The sequence below is a fragment of the Desmodus rotundus genome, chromosome 7, assembly GCF_022682495.2.
Source record: "Desmodus rotundus isolate HL8 chromosome 7, HLdesRot8A.1, whole genome shotgun sequence".
NCBI lineage: Eukaryota > Metazoa > Chordata > Mammalia > Chiroptera > Phyllostomidae > Desmodus > Desmodus rotundus.
The window spans coordinates 115,640,113-115,655,556 of NC_071393.1; the positions used below are offsets into that span (position 1 = coordinate 115,640,113).

General features: G+C 45.4%; 2 protein-coding genes across 10 annotated transcripts in view; one reads left to right on the forward strand and one right to left on the reverse strand.

The window, feature by feature from the left end:
- Nucleotides 1-121: 121 nt before the first annotated feature.
- COQ6 (coenzyme Q6, monooxygenase) lies at nucleotides 122-10,614 on the forward strand. Its single transcript, XM_024568326.3, has 12 exons — nucleotides 122-346; nucleotides 1,866-2,000; nucleotides 3,509-3,567; nucleotides 3,865-3,988; nucleotides 6,396-6,526; nucleotides 7,230-7,337; nucleotides 7,419-7,481; nucleotides 7,677-7,784; nucleotides 9,320-9,522; nucleotides 9,603-9,718; nucleotides 9,890-10,056; nucleotides 10,487-10,614. Exons 1-12 carry the CDS (start codon nucleotides 181-183, stop codon nucleotides 10,514-10,516), a joined length of 1,410 nt encoding a protein of 469 aa, XP_024424094.2. The 5' UTR covers nucleotides 122-180; the 3' UTR covers nucleotides 10,517-10,614.
- Nucleotides 10,615-12,512: 1,898 nt separating this feature from the next.
- The window catches only part of ENTPD5 (ectonucleoside triphosphate diphosphohydrolase 5 (inactive)), a 35,995-nt gene continuing 33,063 nt past the window's right edge, over nucleotides 12,513-15,444 (reverse strand). For all 9 annotated transcript variants that reach the window (XM_024567780.4, XM_045201777.3, XM_045201779.3 and 6 more), the window contains one exon: nucleotides 12,513-14,147. In XM_024567780.4, coding sequence (XP_024423548.1) covers nucleotides 14,061-14,147 — 87 coding nt within the window. In that variant the 3' untranslated portion in view covers nucleotides 12,513-14,060. The remainder of the gene's footprint in view (nucleotides 14,148-15,444) is intronic.

Below are 15,444 nucleotides of genomic sequence, written 5' to 3' on the forward strand. Positions count from 1 at the left end.
ACCTCCAACCCGTCCCGCCCAAGAAGGCAAGGATCGCTTTCCGATTGGCGTATTCTCTTGCCCGTTTTGTTTCCCGTCTGAGACCACGGGGCTGAGGTGGCCAGTGATTGGAGGGCTTTGCTCTGGAAGTGCTACCGAAGGCAGACGAACGGGGTGCCAAGCGTGGCGCCAGTCGGTACCATGGCGGCTCTGTTGGCCTTTAGCGGGCTAGGGGCTGCACCTGCAGCTACTTGGAGAGGCCCTCTAGTCCCCTGTCGGAGGTGGGCCGGCGCCCTGGCAGACATCGTGTACGATGTGGTGGTGTCGGGTGGAGGCCTGGTGGGCGCCGCTATGGCCTGTGCCTTGGGTAAGTGCATCCAAGGCCATTTAGGGTCGGGGAGCGGGGCCGGCCGTGGAGGAGCGGTGAGGATCGTGGGAACCCTGGCACTGTTCCCAAAGTCTGAGCGTTGTGGATTTTGTGCCCCATTCCCTCCCCAGAGAAGCTCCAGGCCCCAGGGCAAGCGTTTGGTTCATAGTCGTTCTGAAGGCTTCAATAGTGGGAGGTACCTTAGGAGTCCTTCCACCTTGTGGGGAAACAGACCTGCTCAGGGTTATTTAGTTGGAAGCAATAAGGCATTGTTGCATTGGGTTAGGTGCTTTTTGTTTTTTAACAGCTTCGTTGAAATATAACTTGCATACCATAAAGTTCCACTTACCATTGTTTTTTTTAATGCATTGATTTTTAGAGAGAGAGAGATGGGAAGAGGGAGAGAAACATCATTTGTTGTCACTTATTGATGCATTTATTGGTTGATTCTTCTGTGCCCTGACCGAGGATAAAACCTGCAACCTTTTTGGTGTACAGGACGCTCTAACCAACTGAGCCACCTGGACAGGGCCAGGTGGGGCCTATTACTAGCAAATACCTCCTGGGATGGGGATCTGCAAACCACACTTTGAGAATGAGAACCACTGGGAAGAGTTTAAGTGTCTTCTAATGACTTTACCTATTAACATTTTTTACCATCTTAAACACCTTGCATAGACAGTCATGGTGTGTGTGTGTGTGTGTGTGTGTGTGTGTGTGTGTTGGGGAGCAAAATCTGGGAATCCTATCACATTTTTCCTCTTTTTTTGGCAGCAGCAACTTACTGCTTATTTTTTCTCCTATATCCTCTTGAGACACTGTGGAGGGACTGACTGTAATATGCTGCAGACACCAGTAATGGACCCCCCAACTCTCCTTTTTACTTCTGTATACAATGTTTTAGGACCAGACTTGTAGGCACAATTGTCTGCATTTGTGCCCCCTTTTCTTTTATAGACCTATTTAGAGAGAGGAAGAGAGAGAAACATTGATGTGTGGTTGCCTCTCACATGCCCCCCAAAGGGGACCTGGCCTGCAACCCAGGCATGTGCCCTGACTGGGAATCGCACCAGCTTTGGTTCACAGGCCTGTGCTCAATCCACTGAGCTACACCAGCCAGGACCGTGAATTTTGCTTTTTAACTACATTGTTCTGTTGAACAGGATTTGCAACTTTCAGTGATGTAATACTTTGGAGATTGGAAATACCTGACGTCTAAATACTACAGTTTTACTTTTTTTACTTCACTCTTCCTTTCTAGGCAATTCAGTTGGCTCGTTATGGGTTTTGCCATAATTTGCTTCTTTGCAGACGGCAGATGTTGGACTGTCTGCAGAAGCCTTACACTGGGTGCCACCGTGATTTGCGTGCTGAAATGGTGGTACAGTGTATGTTATTGCTTAGGGCTCTGCATAGTGTAAGAAATTTGTATCCAGTTTGTTGCTTCTCTTGGAAATGGAAAAAGAATTAAAATTTTTATTTTCCTAAAATGATACAAAATTTTTCTTTCTTTTTTTAGGATATGATATTCACTTTCGTGATAAGAAAATCTTGTTGCTAGAAGCAGGTCCCAAGAAAGTACTGGAGAAATTGCCAGAAACATACAGCAACAGGGTCAGCTCCATTTCCCCTGGCTCGGCAACCCTTCTCAGTAGTGAGTAGAACCTCCTCTCTCCTAGAACCAATTTCCTGTCTCTCCTGGCTTTCCAGTGTGCCCCATAGGGCGGAGTCACCAGAGCACCTGGTGAGGAGGGAGTGCACTGAGATGGGTGGGAGAGAGGGGTGGGGGTTGGTAGTCTGGTGCATAGTTGAAGATGAGGGCCTCTGAAATTATTAATGTGCCAACTCCCAGTCTGAGGAAGACATCTCTGCGATATGTGGGTCCATCATGTTGACTTTATTTGTAATGTTGGGTTGTTATGAATTGGTGGAACTAAAACTATATGAACTAATTATGACCATTCACTTCCAGTAGCAGCGCTCCCTTCATTCCCAGAGTTGGCCCTCTAGGGTGCTAGAGAGCCTGTGTAATAAATGCTTTTGGGGTGGGGGTAACCAACCTTTTGTCATCTCTGGGCCACACTGGAAGAAGAAGAAGAAGTCTTGAGCTGCACATTAAATGCATTGCAACACGTAATCACAAAAAAATCTCATAATGTTTTAAGTAAATTTACGATTTTGTGTTGGGCCGCACTCACAGCCGTCCTGGGCTCAGGCGGCCCGCGGGCCTCGGGCTGGCCACCCCCAGGGATGGAGGCGCACGTGTGCACACAGACCAGCTGTTAGCTCGCTGTCTTTAGGTCTCTGCCAAATTTCCTCCCTCAGGGTGTCCAGCCTAGAGCCACCCCGTCTAAAACGTGGACTCTTGTATCACTCTCGCCCCTTATTCTGCTTTATTTTTCTTCATACACTTACTGCTACCTGACATTGTATTATGTATTTGTTTCTTATTATAAATAATAAACTATATCATCAGCTACAGAAGGGTGGGGACTTTGTCCATTTGGTTTCCTGCTTTTTGCTCAGTACCTAGAATTGTATCTGGCACAGTGAAGGGGCTCTATGAATATTTCCTCAGTGAATGAATCTCTTCAGTGCCATGGAGTTCAACAACAAATAGTCTTTATCCATAGAGTTTGTAACTTCAATAGGGTGATAAAGGAAAAAGAACAATATGGCATTAGTTTTTTTGTTTATTTCCCTTACTTTATTTATTTACTTTTAAAGACTTTATTTTTAGAGACAGGGGAAGGGAGGGAGGCAGAGAGGGAGAGAAACATCAATGTGTGGTTGCTCTCGCGTGCCCCTTACTGGGGATCTGGCCCACAACTCGGGCATGTGCCCTGACTGGGAATCAAACTGGTGTGGTGATCCTTTGGTTTGCAGGCTGGCGCTTAGTCCACTGAGCCACACCAGCCAGGGCCGTTTCCGCTACTTTAATGTGATTTGACCTATTGATCATGAAAGCTGGGTCTTTTTGCATACTGTATAATCGGAACTGGGGAACAGAGTAGCTTAGCTCCTACCATCAAACAGGACAGAAGTGGAGAGTATTTCTGTTATGGAGAACACTGAAAACAACCCCTCACTTAACAGGATGGAGGGACAAAGGGGAGCCCGGGCAGGATGCTGTGGTCTCTATATAGATCCTTTCTTTTGTAGGTTTTGGTGCCTGGGACCACATCTGCAACATGAGATACAGAGCGTTCCGGCGAATGCAGGTGCTCCCATATCCCTACTGGCAAGATGTCTTGGTCTGTCTTGTGTTAAAATACTGGAGTCCACATTCTCCAGGTTTTCTGCAAATGTGGGAAGAAGCAGACAAAGTTGACACTCGGTCTAAGGAAGTGGAGGGGAGCACTCCCAGGAGAATTTTCTCCTCACCTCTATCCTGCCTGATGGACTGACATTGTGATTTTCCTGCTTCTGTCACTTGGGAAAGCAGTCCTCTGTTTCTCGCTGGAGTACTGTGTCCTTTTCCATGGGTTGTAACACAGACCTCCCCTTTGTGTCTCCAGGTGTGGGATGCCTGCTCAGAGGCCCTGATCATGTTCGATAAGGATAACTTAGATGACATGGGCTATATCGTGGAGAACGACGTCATCATGCACGCTCTCACTAAGCAGCTGGAGGCCGTGTCAGGTGAGGCGCCCACCCCTTCCATCTTCCTTTCGTCCTCTGGAGGGTGAACCGCTTTAGGATTATTCTAGGACTTACTGGAAGAAAGGATCCCTGTTACAGATACTGAATATCCACCACAAGGAAACATTCTGGTACTTTTGCCAGGGTTGTTCCTTTTCTTTTTTCTTGTTTTTCTTTTACAGAATTTACATACCGTAAAATTTACCCATTTTTGCCCTGGCTGGTGTGGCTCAGTGGATTGGGTGCTGGCCTGCGAACCAAAGGGTCACCGGTTTGATTTCCAGTCTAGGGCACATGCCTGGGTTGCAGGCCAGGTCCCCATTAGGGGGCACACAAGAGACAATCACACATTGATATTTCTCTCCCTCTTTTTCTCCTTCCCCTTCCCCTCTCTAAAAATAAATAAATAAAAATTTTTAAAAATTACCCATTTTAAGTGTTCAACAGTGTTTATTACATGTATGGAGTTGGGCCGGCATCACCACATCATTTCAGAGCACTTCTGTTACCTCACAAGGAAACCTCGTGCCCATTTCTGATACTGCCCACCCCACCCCCAGCCCGCAGCACCACCTGTCCACTTTCTGTCTGTTAGGGTTCGCTTGCTCTGGACGTTTCATAGAGAGAGACTCATACCATTTGTGTTCTTCTGTGTCTGACTTCTCCCACGGACCATGTCTTTGCGACTTATCCGTGTTGTGGCGCATGTATCGGTTCTCCGTTCTTTTCTATTGTCAAATGTATTCCACAGCGTGGATATACCACGTCTGTTTATCCATTCAACAGTTGGTGGACATTCGGGCCATTTCCACTTTCTGGTGATGGTGAATAGTGCTGTGAACATTTGGGTACAAGTTTTTGTGTGGACATAAGCTTTCATTTCTTCTGGGTGAACATTTAGGAATTGAATTGCTGGTTATATAATAATGCTGTTTAACACTTTCATAAACTATGAAACTGTTTCCAAGAGGCTGCAGCATTTCACTTTCTCACCACCAGTACAGGGTGGGCCAAAGTAGGTTTCCAGTTGCATGTGAAACAGTTTATTTTTGTATTATTAATTATTGTATTATTTTCCATATGAACAGCTGTATACCCACTTTTCACCCACCCTGTATATAAGGGTTCCAATTTCTTCACATACTCACCAATACTTACTTTCCTTGCCCTTAAAATTGTTTTTAAAAATTGATTTTATAGAGAGAGGAAGGAAGAGGGGAAAGGAGAGGGAGAGAGAGAGAGAGACATCGATTTGTTATTCCACTTATTCATGCATTCATTGGTTGATTCTTATATGTGCCCTGAACGGGGATCAAACCTGCAACCTTGGCATATTGGGCTGATGCTCTATCAACGGGGCTACCTGGCCAGGGCCCTCCCCCTTTTCTAAAAAAATTATAGCCATCCTGGTGGCTGCGGAGTGGTATCTCATTGTAGTTTTGATTTTATTTCCCTTATGACTAATAATGTTGAGCATTTTTCATGTGCTTATCAGCCATTTGTACAAGTATGTCTTTGGAGAAAGGTGTATTCAGAATCTTTTGCCCATTTCTAAACTGGATTATGTGTCTTTATTTTTGAGTTGTAAGAGTTTTTTATATATTCTGGATATAAATTCTTTGATATGTGATTTGCAAATATTTCAGGGTTCTAGACAGAAAAATATTGCAAGCAACTGAAACGCTTCTTGCTATGAGACAGTAGTTCTCACCCATGTGATGAACTCCTGTGCGGCTTTTCAAGATAATTTAGACCTAGTATTTAGTCATTTAGAAACGGGTCCCGTAATATATTGGTGAGAAATAGCATGTGTCATATGCTCCCATTTGTGTGTGTGAGGGGGTGTGTGTGCATATACGCCCATGGGAAATTGCTTGGAAAGCTATATCGGCAAAGCTTTAACTGGAGTTGTCTCTGAGTGGTATGATTGGGGGTGATTCCCGCCCCCGCCCGTTTTAAACCTTTCTGTGTGCAGACTTTAACAGTGAGCGTGTCTTTTTTATGATCAGATAAGTGGGAAGAAAAATCTCATGAAACTGATTGTGCCTGTGGTGTTTCCCCCGCTGTTTTCTCCAGAAGCACACGTGGGCTCCCTGAGCGTAGAATGAGCTAGAGGAGCCAGAGGGGGCGGTGCCTGGGCTAGGCTGGTAATTCATTGAGAGCTTGGTTTCTGTTTGACACTGATTCATCCATCTGGGTTTTGTCATTTATCAGCTCTCAGAGTACAGCACTGATTACAAGGGGATCTTTTGGGGGTTTGGTTTGGTTTTACATCTTACTTTCTCGTTTAGGAGTAAATGACAAGAGACAGCTGTCCTGGGGCCATGCTTCAGTTTGGTTAAGGTTTTCCTCAGCCTGTGTGGGCCGCCTTCCTAATGCTTTGTTTTCTCTCTTCTGACCTCCCTAGACCGAGTGACTGTTCTCTACAGGAGCAGAGCCGCCAGCTATACCTGGCCTGACCCACTGTCCACGGCAGACTCCAGCCCTTGGGTCCATGTTACCCTAGGTGATGGCAGCACCCTCCAGACCAAATTGTTGGTAGTTGAAGATTCTTATTTCGCCAGGGGTCTTGCATGTCCACACCTTATCCTCAATTCTGGGACCTCTAGTTTTACACCTAAGCCAAAGTTGATGTTAATTTTAGGCAAAGCTTTTGGTTATAAGGACCAGTACCTACTAAGCCAGCTCAAGTTAAGATGGTCTTGTTGTAAACCCTGTACAGGATGCATTCTCCTGGACCATCTTAGGTCATGAAATAGAGGACAGCTGGCCTCACAGGGACAGGAACCAGAGTGTCAGGAATTGAGGCTGTTCTCTCCCTGTCGGGAGTCCTGTAAGTTCCTTATCTCCTTGCATCTTCCATGTTTTCCTCTTTCCCCGTCAGCTTCCCCCTTCCCATGGCAGCCATTCCTCACCTTCCATCAGGACTGTTCAGCTCTAGACCTGCCTGTTGCGTTCTAGCTCAAATTGCAAGAGGACTTGGCTGAGTTTCTTTAACCTGTGGCTGGCACCTCATGGATCAGATGTCCAGCTGCGGTCCGTTGGCTGAGGCTGGGGTCCTCTGTGTGGGACTCCCCTTCAGGGGCTGTCAGTGAGGCAGGCGAGGTAAAAAGTTGCCTGCCACAGACGGGCTTGCCCGCAGTTGGAACTTGAGAAATCTCTAGGAGGCAGAGGCAAACCTCTGGAACAGTTACATCTATTAAAAGATTGTCAGACTTAGCAGGCTCTTGTCTTCACACAGATTGGTGCCGATGGTCACAACTCAGCAGTACGGCAAGCTGCTGGAATCCAGAATGTTAGCTGGAACTATGACCAGTCTGCTGTGGTGGCTACTCTGCATTTATCAGAGGTAAGGTCCTGAGCCCACCATCTGAAGGCCCTGTGGGTGTTTAACACGTGTACTTCTCACAAGACCTGTTCTCTATCATAGGCCACAGAGAACAATGTAGCCTGGCAGAGATTTCTTCCCTCGGGGCCCATCGCTCTGCTCCCGGTAAGAAGTCCTCCTGGCTAGTCTGCTTAAACACATCCAACCTTCCCCTTTTTAGGACTTCATTTTCTCTCAGTCTTGTTTGGGTTTCAAGTGAATACCCCAGGCTAGCTTTATTTCCCCTTCATACCTTTAGGCCCGAGAGTGCGCACGAACAAAATTTTAGCCCTTAGTGTTGGTGTTGTTCTTTTGAGACAGCTCACAGACACCTTGAGTTCCCTGGTTTGGTCCACATCCCATGAACACGCAGCAGAACTGGTCAGCATGGATGAGGAAACCTTTGTGGATGCCATCAACTCTGCCTTTGTGAGTGTCAGCTCGTCCACCTGGTGATGTGTTGCAGGGGTAGGCACGGAAAGGTGGTTTTGAGCAGGAAGAAGAACTAGCCAGCCAGCTGCCCTTTTGTCACTGGAAGGCGTGGTCTGGATTCCATGGGGCATCAGTGCCTGTGCGCTCTTTAGAGGGTCATGTGTTTGGGAGTGCATTCATTTAGCCAATTGAAACAGCTGCTCTGGTGGTAGATAGCATTGGCCTTTTTTGAAGCTGTAATACTTGGATAATCTTGATCAGCTCTTAGGTCCCAGGTACCTGAACCTTTGAAGCTGGATTCATCAGAAGGGTTTTGGAGACAGGCTGAGCACATTTCATTAGGGAGCTTAAGAGTGCGCTTTAAATAGATGTGGGTTTAATACTGGTCCTAGCGGTAATCTGAACAATGGAAATACGCTCATCAACCTCTCAGGGGTTAATAGTAATAATAAAAGTGTAAAGACTTGAGATGAGAGACTTTATGTACAATGCTTGCAATGTACCTTGTACATTATAGGCTCAACAAAGAGTAATGATTATTCTCTAGTAATATAGTTTTTACATAATATGGCACAGTATTTTTGGAGTTTTCTATATTTATCCAAATTCACTAATAGTAAATTGGTAACATTTATTGAGCACTTAATATGTGTCAGGCACCGGTGAAGAGTTTTACTTGTGTTTTTGTATTTAAATCTGTGACCCTTTGAGGTAGGTACTGTTAACATCGCTCACTTAGAGATAGGAAACTTGCCCAAGGTCACACATCTAGTGCAGAGCCGGGTTCTGAGATGAGGCTGGCCCTTACGACTGTGCTTTGAACCAGCAAACTCGCTGCCTCACTCGTGACTTCACACTGCAGCGCTTCAGCTTCCCTGCTCTGTAGTAGCAATGATGAAGGGGACTGAGCATACCCAAGTGGCTTCCAAGATCAATGGTCCCCTCCTCTGGGTCACTCAGCACATATCCCTGGCACGGGCCTTTGCAGTGCATTCATTTAGCAATAATTATGAGTGCCTTCTATGTAAACGGGTCTGGAGATGGATAAATGAGACACGGTCCCCACTTGTAGGAAGCTTATGGTCACGTGAGGAGAAAAGCATGTAAGTGACAATTTCAGTACAGTGGTAGAAATGTGAGGTGGACAGGAGTTTGGAGGGGGGGTTATAAAGAGCCGACAGCCACTGGTGAGATGCTGGTGAACTAGAAGTGGGAGGACACTCTAAGCAGAGGGGCATGTCGGAGGCTGGAGGACGTCAGAGGATGAGCTATACACTGTCTAGTGCAGGTTGGGGGTGGGGACAAGTGAAAGGTCAAGCTCAGAGGCAGGCAGGGGCAGCTCAGGAGCAGTTTGACTTGATCCTAAAACCCATGGGGAGTGACGGGAAGCTGGGTTTTGCATGTATTTGAGGGACTTGTCACTTGTGGTCCAGATCATTTTAGGCACGTTAGGTACCATTTCCCTTGTTGAATCTTTAATTCCCTGCCAGTCACTGATGCAGTTTCCCATTGTTTTGTGGCTGACTGCTCAGTGGAGTGATGCTAACCACACGGACCTCGTTGACTCGGCCAGCACCGTGCTGCAGTATGCCGTTGCCTTTCTGAAGCCCACCAAGGTCTCAGCTCGCCAGCTGCCTCCTAGTGTAGCCAGGGTGGACGCCAAGAGCCGAGTACAGTTTCCTCTTGGGTTGGGACATGCTGCTGAGTACGTCCGGCCTCGGCTGGCACTCATCGGGTAAGATCATAGCAGAGCAGGGCTACCCCCCCCCCCACTCGGTAGCCGGAAGCCACACCTAAGCTCCGATTTGTTCTTAGGGATGCAGCCCACAGAGTCCATCCACTTGCAGGACAAGGTGTCAACATGGGCTTTGGGGATGTCTCCAGCTTGGTCCATCACCTCAGTATTGCCGCCTTCAATGGGAAAGACTTAGGTAAGGATTCAGGTACTTCAGAGAAGTATCCAGAGGTTATGCAGTTAGGGAACATCAGGGCCCTGAAATGCCCCTCAGTAGCCAGATGTGAACATACATGTACGTTGTTTTCTAGAAAAGAAAAAAAACTTCACTACTGGATTAGGGATGTAACCTTCCTCTTTCCTCCAGGTTCCATGAGCCACCTCACAGGTTATGAGACGGACAGACAGCGTCACAACACCGCTCTTCTAGCTGCTACTGACCTGCTGAAGAGGCTCTATTCCACCAGAGCCACTCCGCTCGTGCTGCTCAGGACGTGGGGCTTGCAGGCCACAAACGCGGTAGCGCCACTCAAAGTAAGAGGGCGCTTGCAGCTCGCTGGGAGGCTGAGCCACTCACTGAGGAATGGCTTTGCCAAGACTTGCCTTAGTTTCTTGGCTATAAAGTTATTTTATCACCCCCACTGGTTATGAGGGAAAAAGTCCCTGATGAGCTTGTTGGTGCTAGGGCCCATCTAAGTAGTAACTTTATATAGTATAAGGAAGGGCTTAAAATAGTGCATAGACGCTTCCAAAGATAAAGATGTTTCAACTCCTTTGGCAGCTTGGTCAGCCTTTTTCCCTGGAGAAATAACCAATTAAAGACCTTTTGGAGGGACTCTTGGGAAAAGTATCTGGGACTGATTGCTAAGTTTTTGCTTTAATCACTTTGGATACTTGCAGGTATTTTCTCTACCTGCCCTCACACCTTACAGAGGATCACTCACTCCGTTTCCTTTCTCTTTAGGAACAGATTATGGCCTTTGCAAGCAGATGAATGCTCCTCTTCTGGAGATTATGTTGAAGAGACATGAACACTTTTCCCAAAAGCATCACATAGTTTCAAGATTTAATTTAATAAATTTACTTTTTATTTGCATTCTGTAGTCTCTTTTTCTCCCTTATTTCGTGGGCCCATGGAGTCCAAACAATGAGTGACAGTTTGCTGTGAGGAGGGCATATAAAATCAAGACAAGAAAAAGCCCGAAGAAAGACTATTATGATTTTTGTTGAAAAGAGCTTTTTATTACTAAAACAAATTACTACAGTGCTGTATCATTCATTTTTACTTGTTAACAATCCTCTCTAAATTAAAGATTTATACAGTTTTTTTTAAATGCTAGTCACAAATTTATAGTTATTCTTTTCATAAAGATAAGAATTAGAAATATTCAATTTATGCATTTGTGTTAGAATTGCTGTTTTAAAATTAACAAATGGCTTTAACCTTTACTATAGGGGCACTGGACTTTCTGAAAAGAAAACCAAATTTCATTAATGCTAGTTATTCCTTCCTTATCCCAGCACCAGACCTCAATTTTATTTGTGGTTCCTCTCTGGGACTCCATCTGTTGAGTAATAAAACAGTAATTTCATTGCACAGGTTTGAAGACCTGAATCAGGAACCACGTCAAAAAGGAAAATCTAATTAGCAGCAGAATTTGTTCATTTGCTTGCAGACTGGTGGCAGCTGGGGGCTGGGGTGTTTGAGAAGCTTGCTTCACAGTACCAGAGAGGCCTCTTGAAGAGATATTTGGATCCATTAGCTTTGTACACAGTAAAGAACATTCTGCCCAAAAGTCTGCTTTGATGATGAAATGGGTTTGCAGGAGAGTTTTTCAGACAGTGTAGAAAACTTATAAGATACTAGAGTAAAAAAGTGACAACGTCACAAACATTCCTGGAATCTCAGGAAAAACGTGCGTAGAATCAACGACTGTGGAAGTTGCATGACTACTAGCGGAGCCTGGAAAGGTCATCTATAGGGTAAAAACGGCCATCTTCCAAAAAACTGAAAGGTAACCCAGGTAAGGAGAACATGAATTCTCCAAAAGTATGCAAATAAAATCAGGCAAGATAGGAAGAATTGTAAGGCACACCTCGCAATGACCTCCATGACCCACAGAGGACGCCCTCCACATAATGACGATAATGAACACACAGATGGGTGCCAGGCCATGTCCTAAGGACTTGAAATATATAAACACATTTATAGAAAAGGAAACCAGCAATATCAGACACTACAGGATTACTTAGTAAGAGGCCCAAAAGGTACACTACGGGGCAGAAAGGACATTATAGAGAAGTCATTTTCTCTAAGAAATAAAAATTCTTATTCTAAGTTGGTTCTAAAATGTATAAACTGGTTAATTCTCCAAATGTTCTACTCAAGGTTATCAGAATATATGTAGATACATTTCTGAAGTTAATGCATCTATCCAAGAGTTCTGAAAGTACTTGGAATGACCAAAGTCTAAACAGCCTGTTTATGAGAAAAGCTTCAGAGGAAAAAAAAGTAACCAAGACCAGGGACTCATCAAGCTGGAGGAGTTTTAGTGAACACAGCTGACCTCTTGGGAAAACAACATGGTTTCTATTAGAGAAACTGGTCTCTCCCTAATCATGTGGAACAACATCTAGCACACAACTGGTTCTAGCACTCTGCCTTTGTGACAAAAACGGTAAGGGGTCGAGAAGCCATGTGTTACATTAAAGAGGAGGCTGCAAAGTACTTGGAGGAATTTTCTTCAAAAGACTCAACAGCTATGAAAGGAGGGATTCAAGAAAACCACTGAGAAGGCAGAGTCCAGCTCAGTGTGAGGGGGTTTTGTACCACCAGTGCAGTCCCAATGGAGTGAGCTGTCTGAAAACGCCTAACCGGAAGTTGAACCAGCTAGAGACTAGAGATGTTAAGAGAATTCTGCAATAGTTAGAAGATTGGATTATATCTTGAGGCTGTTTCCAACTCTAAAGATTCTACTCCACTGGAAGACAATAGGTATAAAGGTGACCTTGGTATAGTGAAAGTGTGAAGAGTGAAGAAATTCCACACTGAATTTAAAAAACAACTAAAATTTGGGGGAGGAGGATACAGAAATTTGCCTAGTTACTTGCACATCAGATGTTAAATACTTGTTGACTCGGTGGAAAAACTTAAAAAAAAAAAAAAGATTCCGCAGGAACTAGTGTGAGGGCCAGGTATTTAACATCTTTTGTGAGAGAGGAAAGAAAGTGTACTGTGGAGGCCACGAGTCCGGGAGATACGATCTCTGCTGGAAAGTAGCTGGAGGTAAAGGGCCAAGATAAACGAGCCAGTCCACAGATCGTTAAAGCCCAAGAACACTCGAGTGGGTAGACAAGCAGGTGATGGTCATGTAGGAAAATACAAGATTATGAACTTCAGGGAAAATAATTCACAAGATGAAGAGCTCAGAGCATTCAAACTGAAACGGCCAACCAAATCAAATGTTAGGTTATCATCGAAAAAATGTATGAGAAACCCTGGAACTAGACAAATAATTTAGATGTTAGTTAAAATGACCCAGGGCCAGGTAGGAAGAGATACTTCTATCAACAGAATTAAAAGGCAAACAAAGGAGCTATAATCAAAATACAGATCCTTGAATGGCACAGCCAGAGGCCTCTGACCAAAGACCAAAGCTAGGGTATGGATGTGTTCCTTAGAACTACAAAGAAAGTAAGTGCAGGATGACAAATTACTATAAACACAGCCCGGAAGGAGGTACTGGCACTGAATAAACACATACTCCTGTAAGGCTGGACATGTTCGTTAATCCCACGGTTAACTTATAAAAAATTGATTAAAAGAAGGTGGCCTATGCAAGGCAGCCACACCTTCCAAAAACATGTCCTTAGAGACTGGACAGCCTCCGTTCTTAAGGCTGGCATCTGTGCAGGTAGGAGTTGCTCTCCATCCTCCTGAGAGTCAGGATGGCTCTCAGCTGGCTGACTGGAGCTAGCACAAAGCGGGACCACACAACTTCAGAGGTGGTGACTTTCTTTCCCCTGAATTAACATGAAAAGCCAAACCAGATTTTTTCCCTCTTTTGGAGGAAGGGGGTATGACAAGGGTGGGACAGGGCAATGTGCAGGGAGGAAAAAAATACTGGTGTTGATAGGCCATGGGAATGCAATCAGCCAGCTGAGTTTAGCATATAAGAGGAAAATTAAAATGTCCAAAGAAATGAGGCACTCAAAGGGTTGAAATAAGTCCCTGGCTTCTCCAGGGTTAAGTTCCAAAGCCACTCATTTTGGCTCTCTGGGAAACACAAGCATGCTCAAAGATTTAGACTCGGTACCAGCTGTGCAAGCAGAATGGTTACATAACAGTTCATATTAGATGTGTAAAATTAATTAAACTCAAATCTCTAGACTGAAGGGCGAGACCTGTCTACAAAAGCCGCCTCCTCCTGATGAAGCCAGCTGCTGGGTTTCAATCCAGGTGGTTTCCAGATTACCTCAGAACACAGCTGAGTCTTCTCCCGTCTCCCTTTAAAAAGGCTGTTGGCAAAGGCTTGGCCTCAGTGGGAAATACCCAGAGACTGCAGCAAGTGAAAGGTGGCGCCCAAGGCCCAGCCGGTCTCTATGTTGTTCACTTTCTTTGTGAGCTGTCAGGAGGAAGAAAAACAAAAGTCTTCACATTTTCATTCAAGTTCAACTCTAGCAAGCACAACACGGGCAGAGAATTCCTGCAAAGATCATCCACATGGCCAAATCAAGGCAAAATTGGGAGTAGCCAGTCTTTGGAGGCTTCCCCACTACCCATCTCTGCAAGTTTCCCTCCTGCCGTGGCCTATTGCCCTACACCTGTCAAGCTGATCCCCGAATCTTACGGCCCAGACAAGTGGTCTCACCCAGGCCTTCCAGACAGGACCTTCTGCACTCTTTCCCTAATCCTGAAACTAAGTATAATAGGAGTTGGGAATAGATTTAGGGGAAGGAAGGAACATACTAAACTCCTCAATTCATACTCTGTAAATAACTGCATTTTCTTCAGCACTAATTATCAACTGAACAAGGTACTTAAGGCATTCTAGGCCATGATGAGCCTCAGTTCAGTGACCCATTTTAGACCCCATTTCCTAAACTACCGTATTTTTCAGACTATAAGATGCACCGGACCACAAGACGTACCTAGGTTTTAGAGGAGGAAAATAGGAAAAAAAAAAAACCCGCTCCACTCCCCCCCACCCATCACCCCTGCGAGACAGGTAAGCTACTTTTGGACTGTAAGACGCACCCCCGTTTTCCTCCCAAATTTGGGGGGGGGTGTGTCTTATAGTCTGAAAAATATGGTACATAAGAAGGGGATTCGATTAGTGTTTATCAAATTGTTTTCTTCAGAATCCTGGGGGTTCCTTGGAAGTGCTTCAAAAAGAGGGGGGACCAATGGTGAAGGAATTCCAGGCCCCCACCTCTGCTTCAACCAGACAGCTCCACTTCTATCAGTGTCACGGGCATGCTGTACAAGCTTTTGTAGTGTAAGGATGCCGGCACACCACACACACACACACACACACACACACCCATTTGGAAACCAATGGACTGGTTCTCGTCTGTCTTTCTAGTGCCAAGTTTTTATAACACAATACTTAGTGACCTGAGGAAATCCAGTGTAGTCTCTGGGCCAAAACCTGGGGGGATGGCACCTTGAGGTCTGTCCGAGACACCTGAGTCAAACTGGGAGTGTCCCCATCAAATGCTCTCCGAGGCTAGGCTGACGGCCTAGAGCTACATGCACAGTGAAGCTCTCTCTGGGACAGGGGAGTGTCCACCCCAGATTTAAATTTTGCTGCCACTGAACTCATGAAGAACAAAAGGATGCTGGCACTAGATATGGCAGAAACTTGTCCTTAAATGACTTGGTTACAGTTGATGCTTAAGTAGAGAATGTTGTTAACTTAG

Excerpts from the sequence above, each read along its gene's own strand:
- COQ6 (XM_024568326.3), top strand. The coding sequence starts at position 181 with ATGGCGGCTCTGTTGGCCTTTAGCGGGCTAGGGGCTGCACCTGCAGCT. Across the intron at positions 347-1,865 it reads CGCTATGGCCTGTGCCTTGG|GATATGATATTCACTTTCGT; the intron begins GTAAGTGCATCC and ends TTCTTTTTTTAG. Across the intron at positions 7,785-9,319 it reads ATGCCATCAACTCTGCCTTT|TGGAGTGATGCTAACCACAC; the intron begins GTGAGTGTCAGC and ends CTGACTGCTCAG.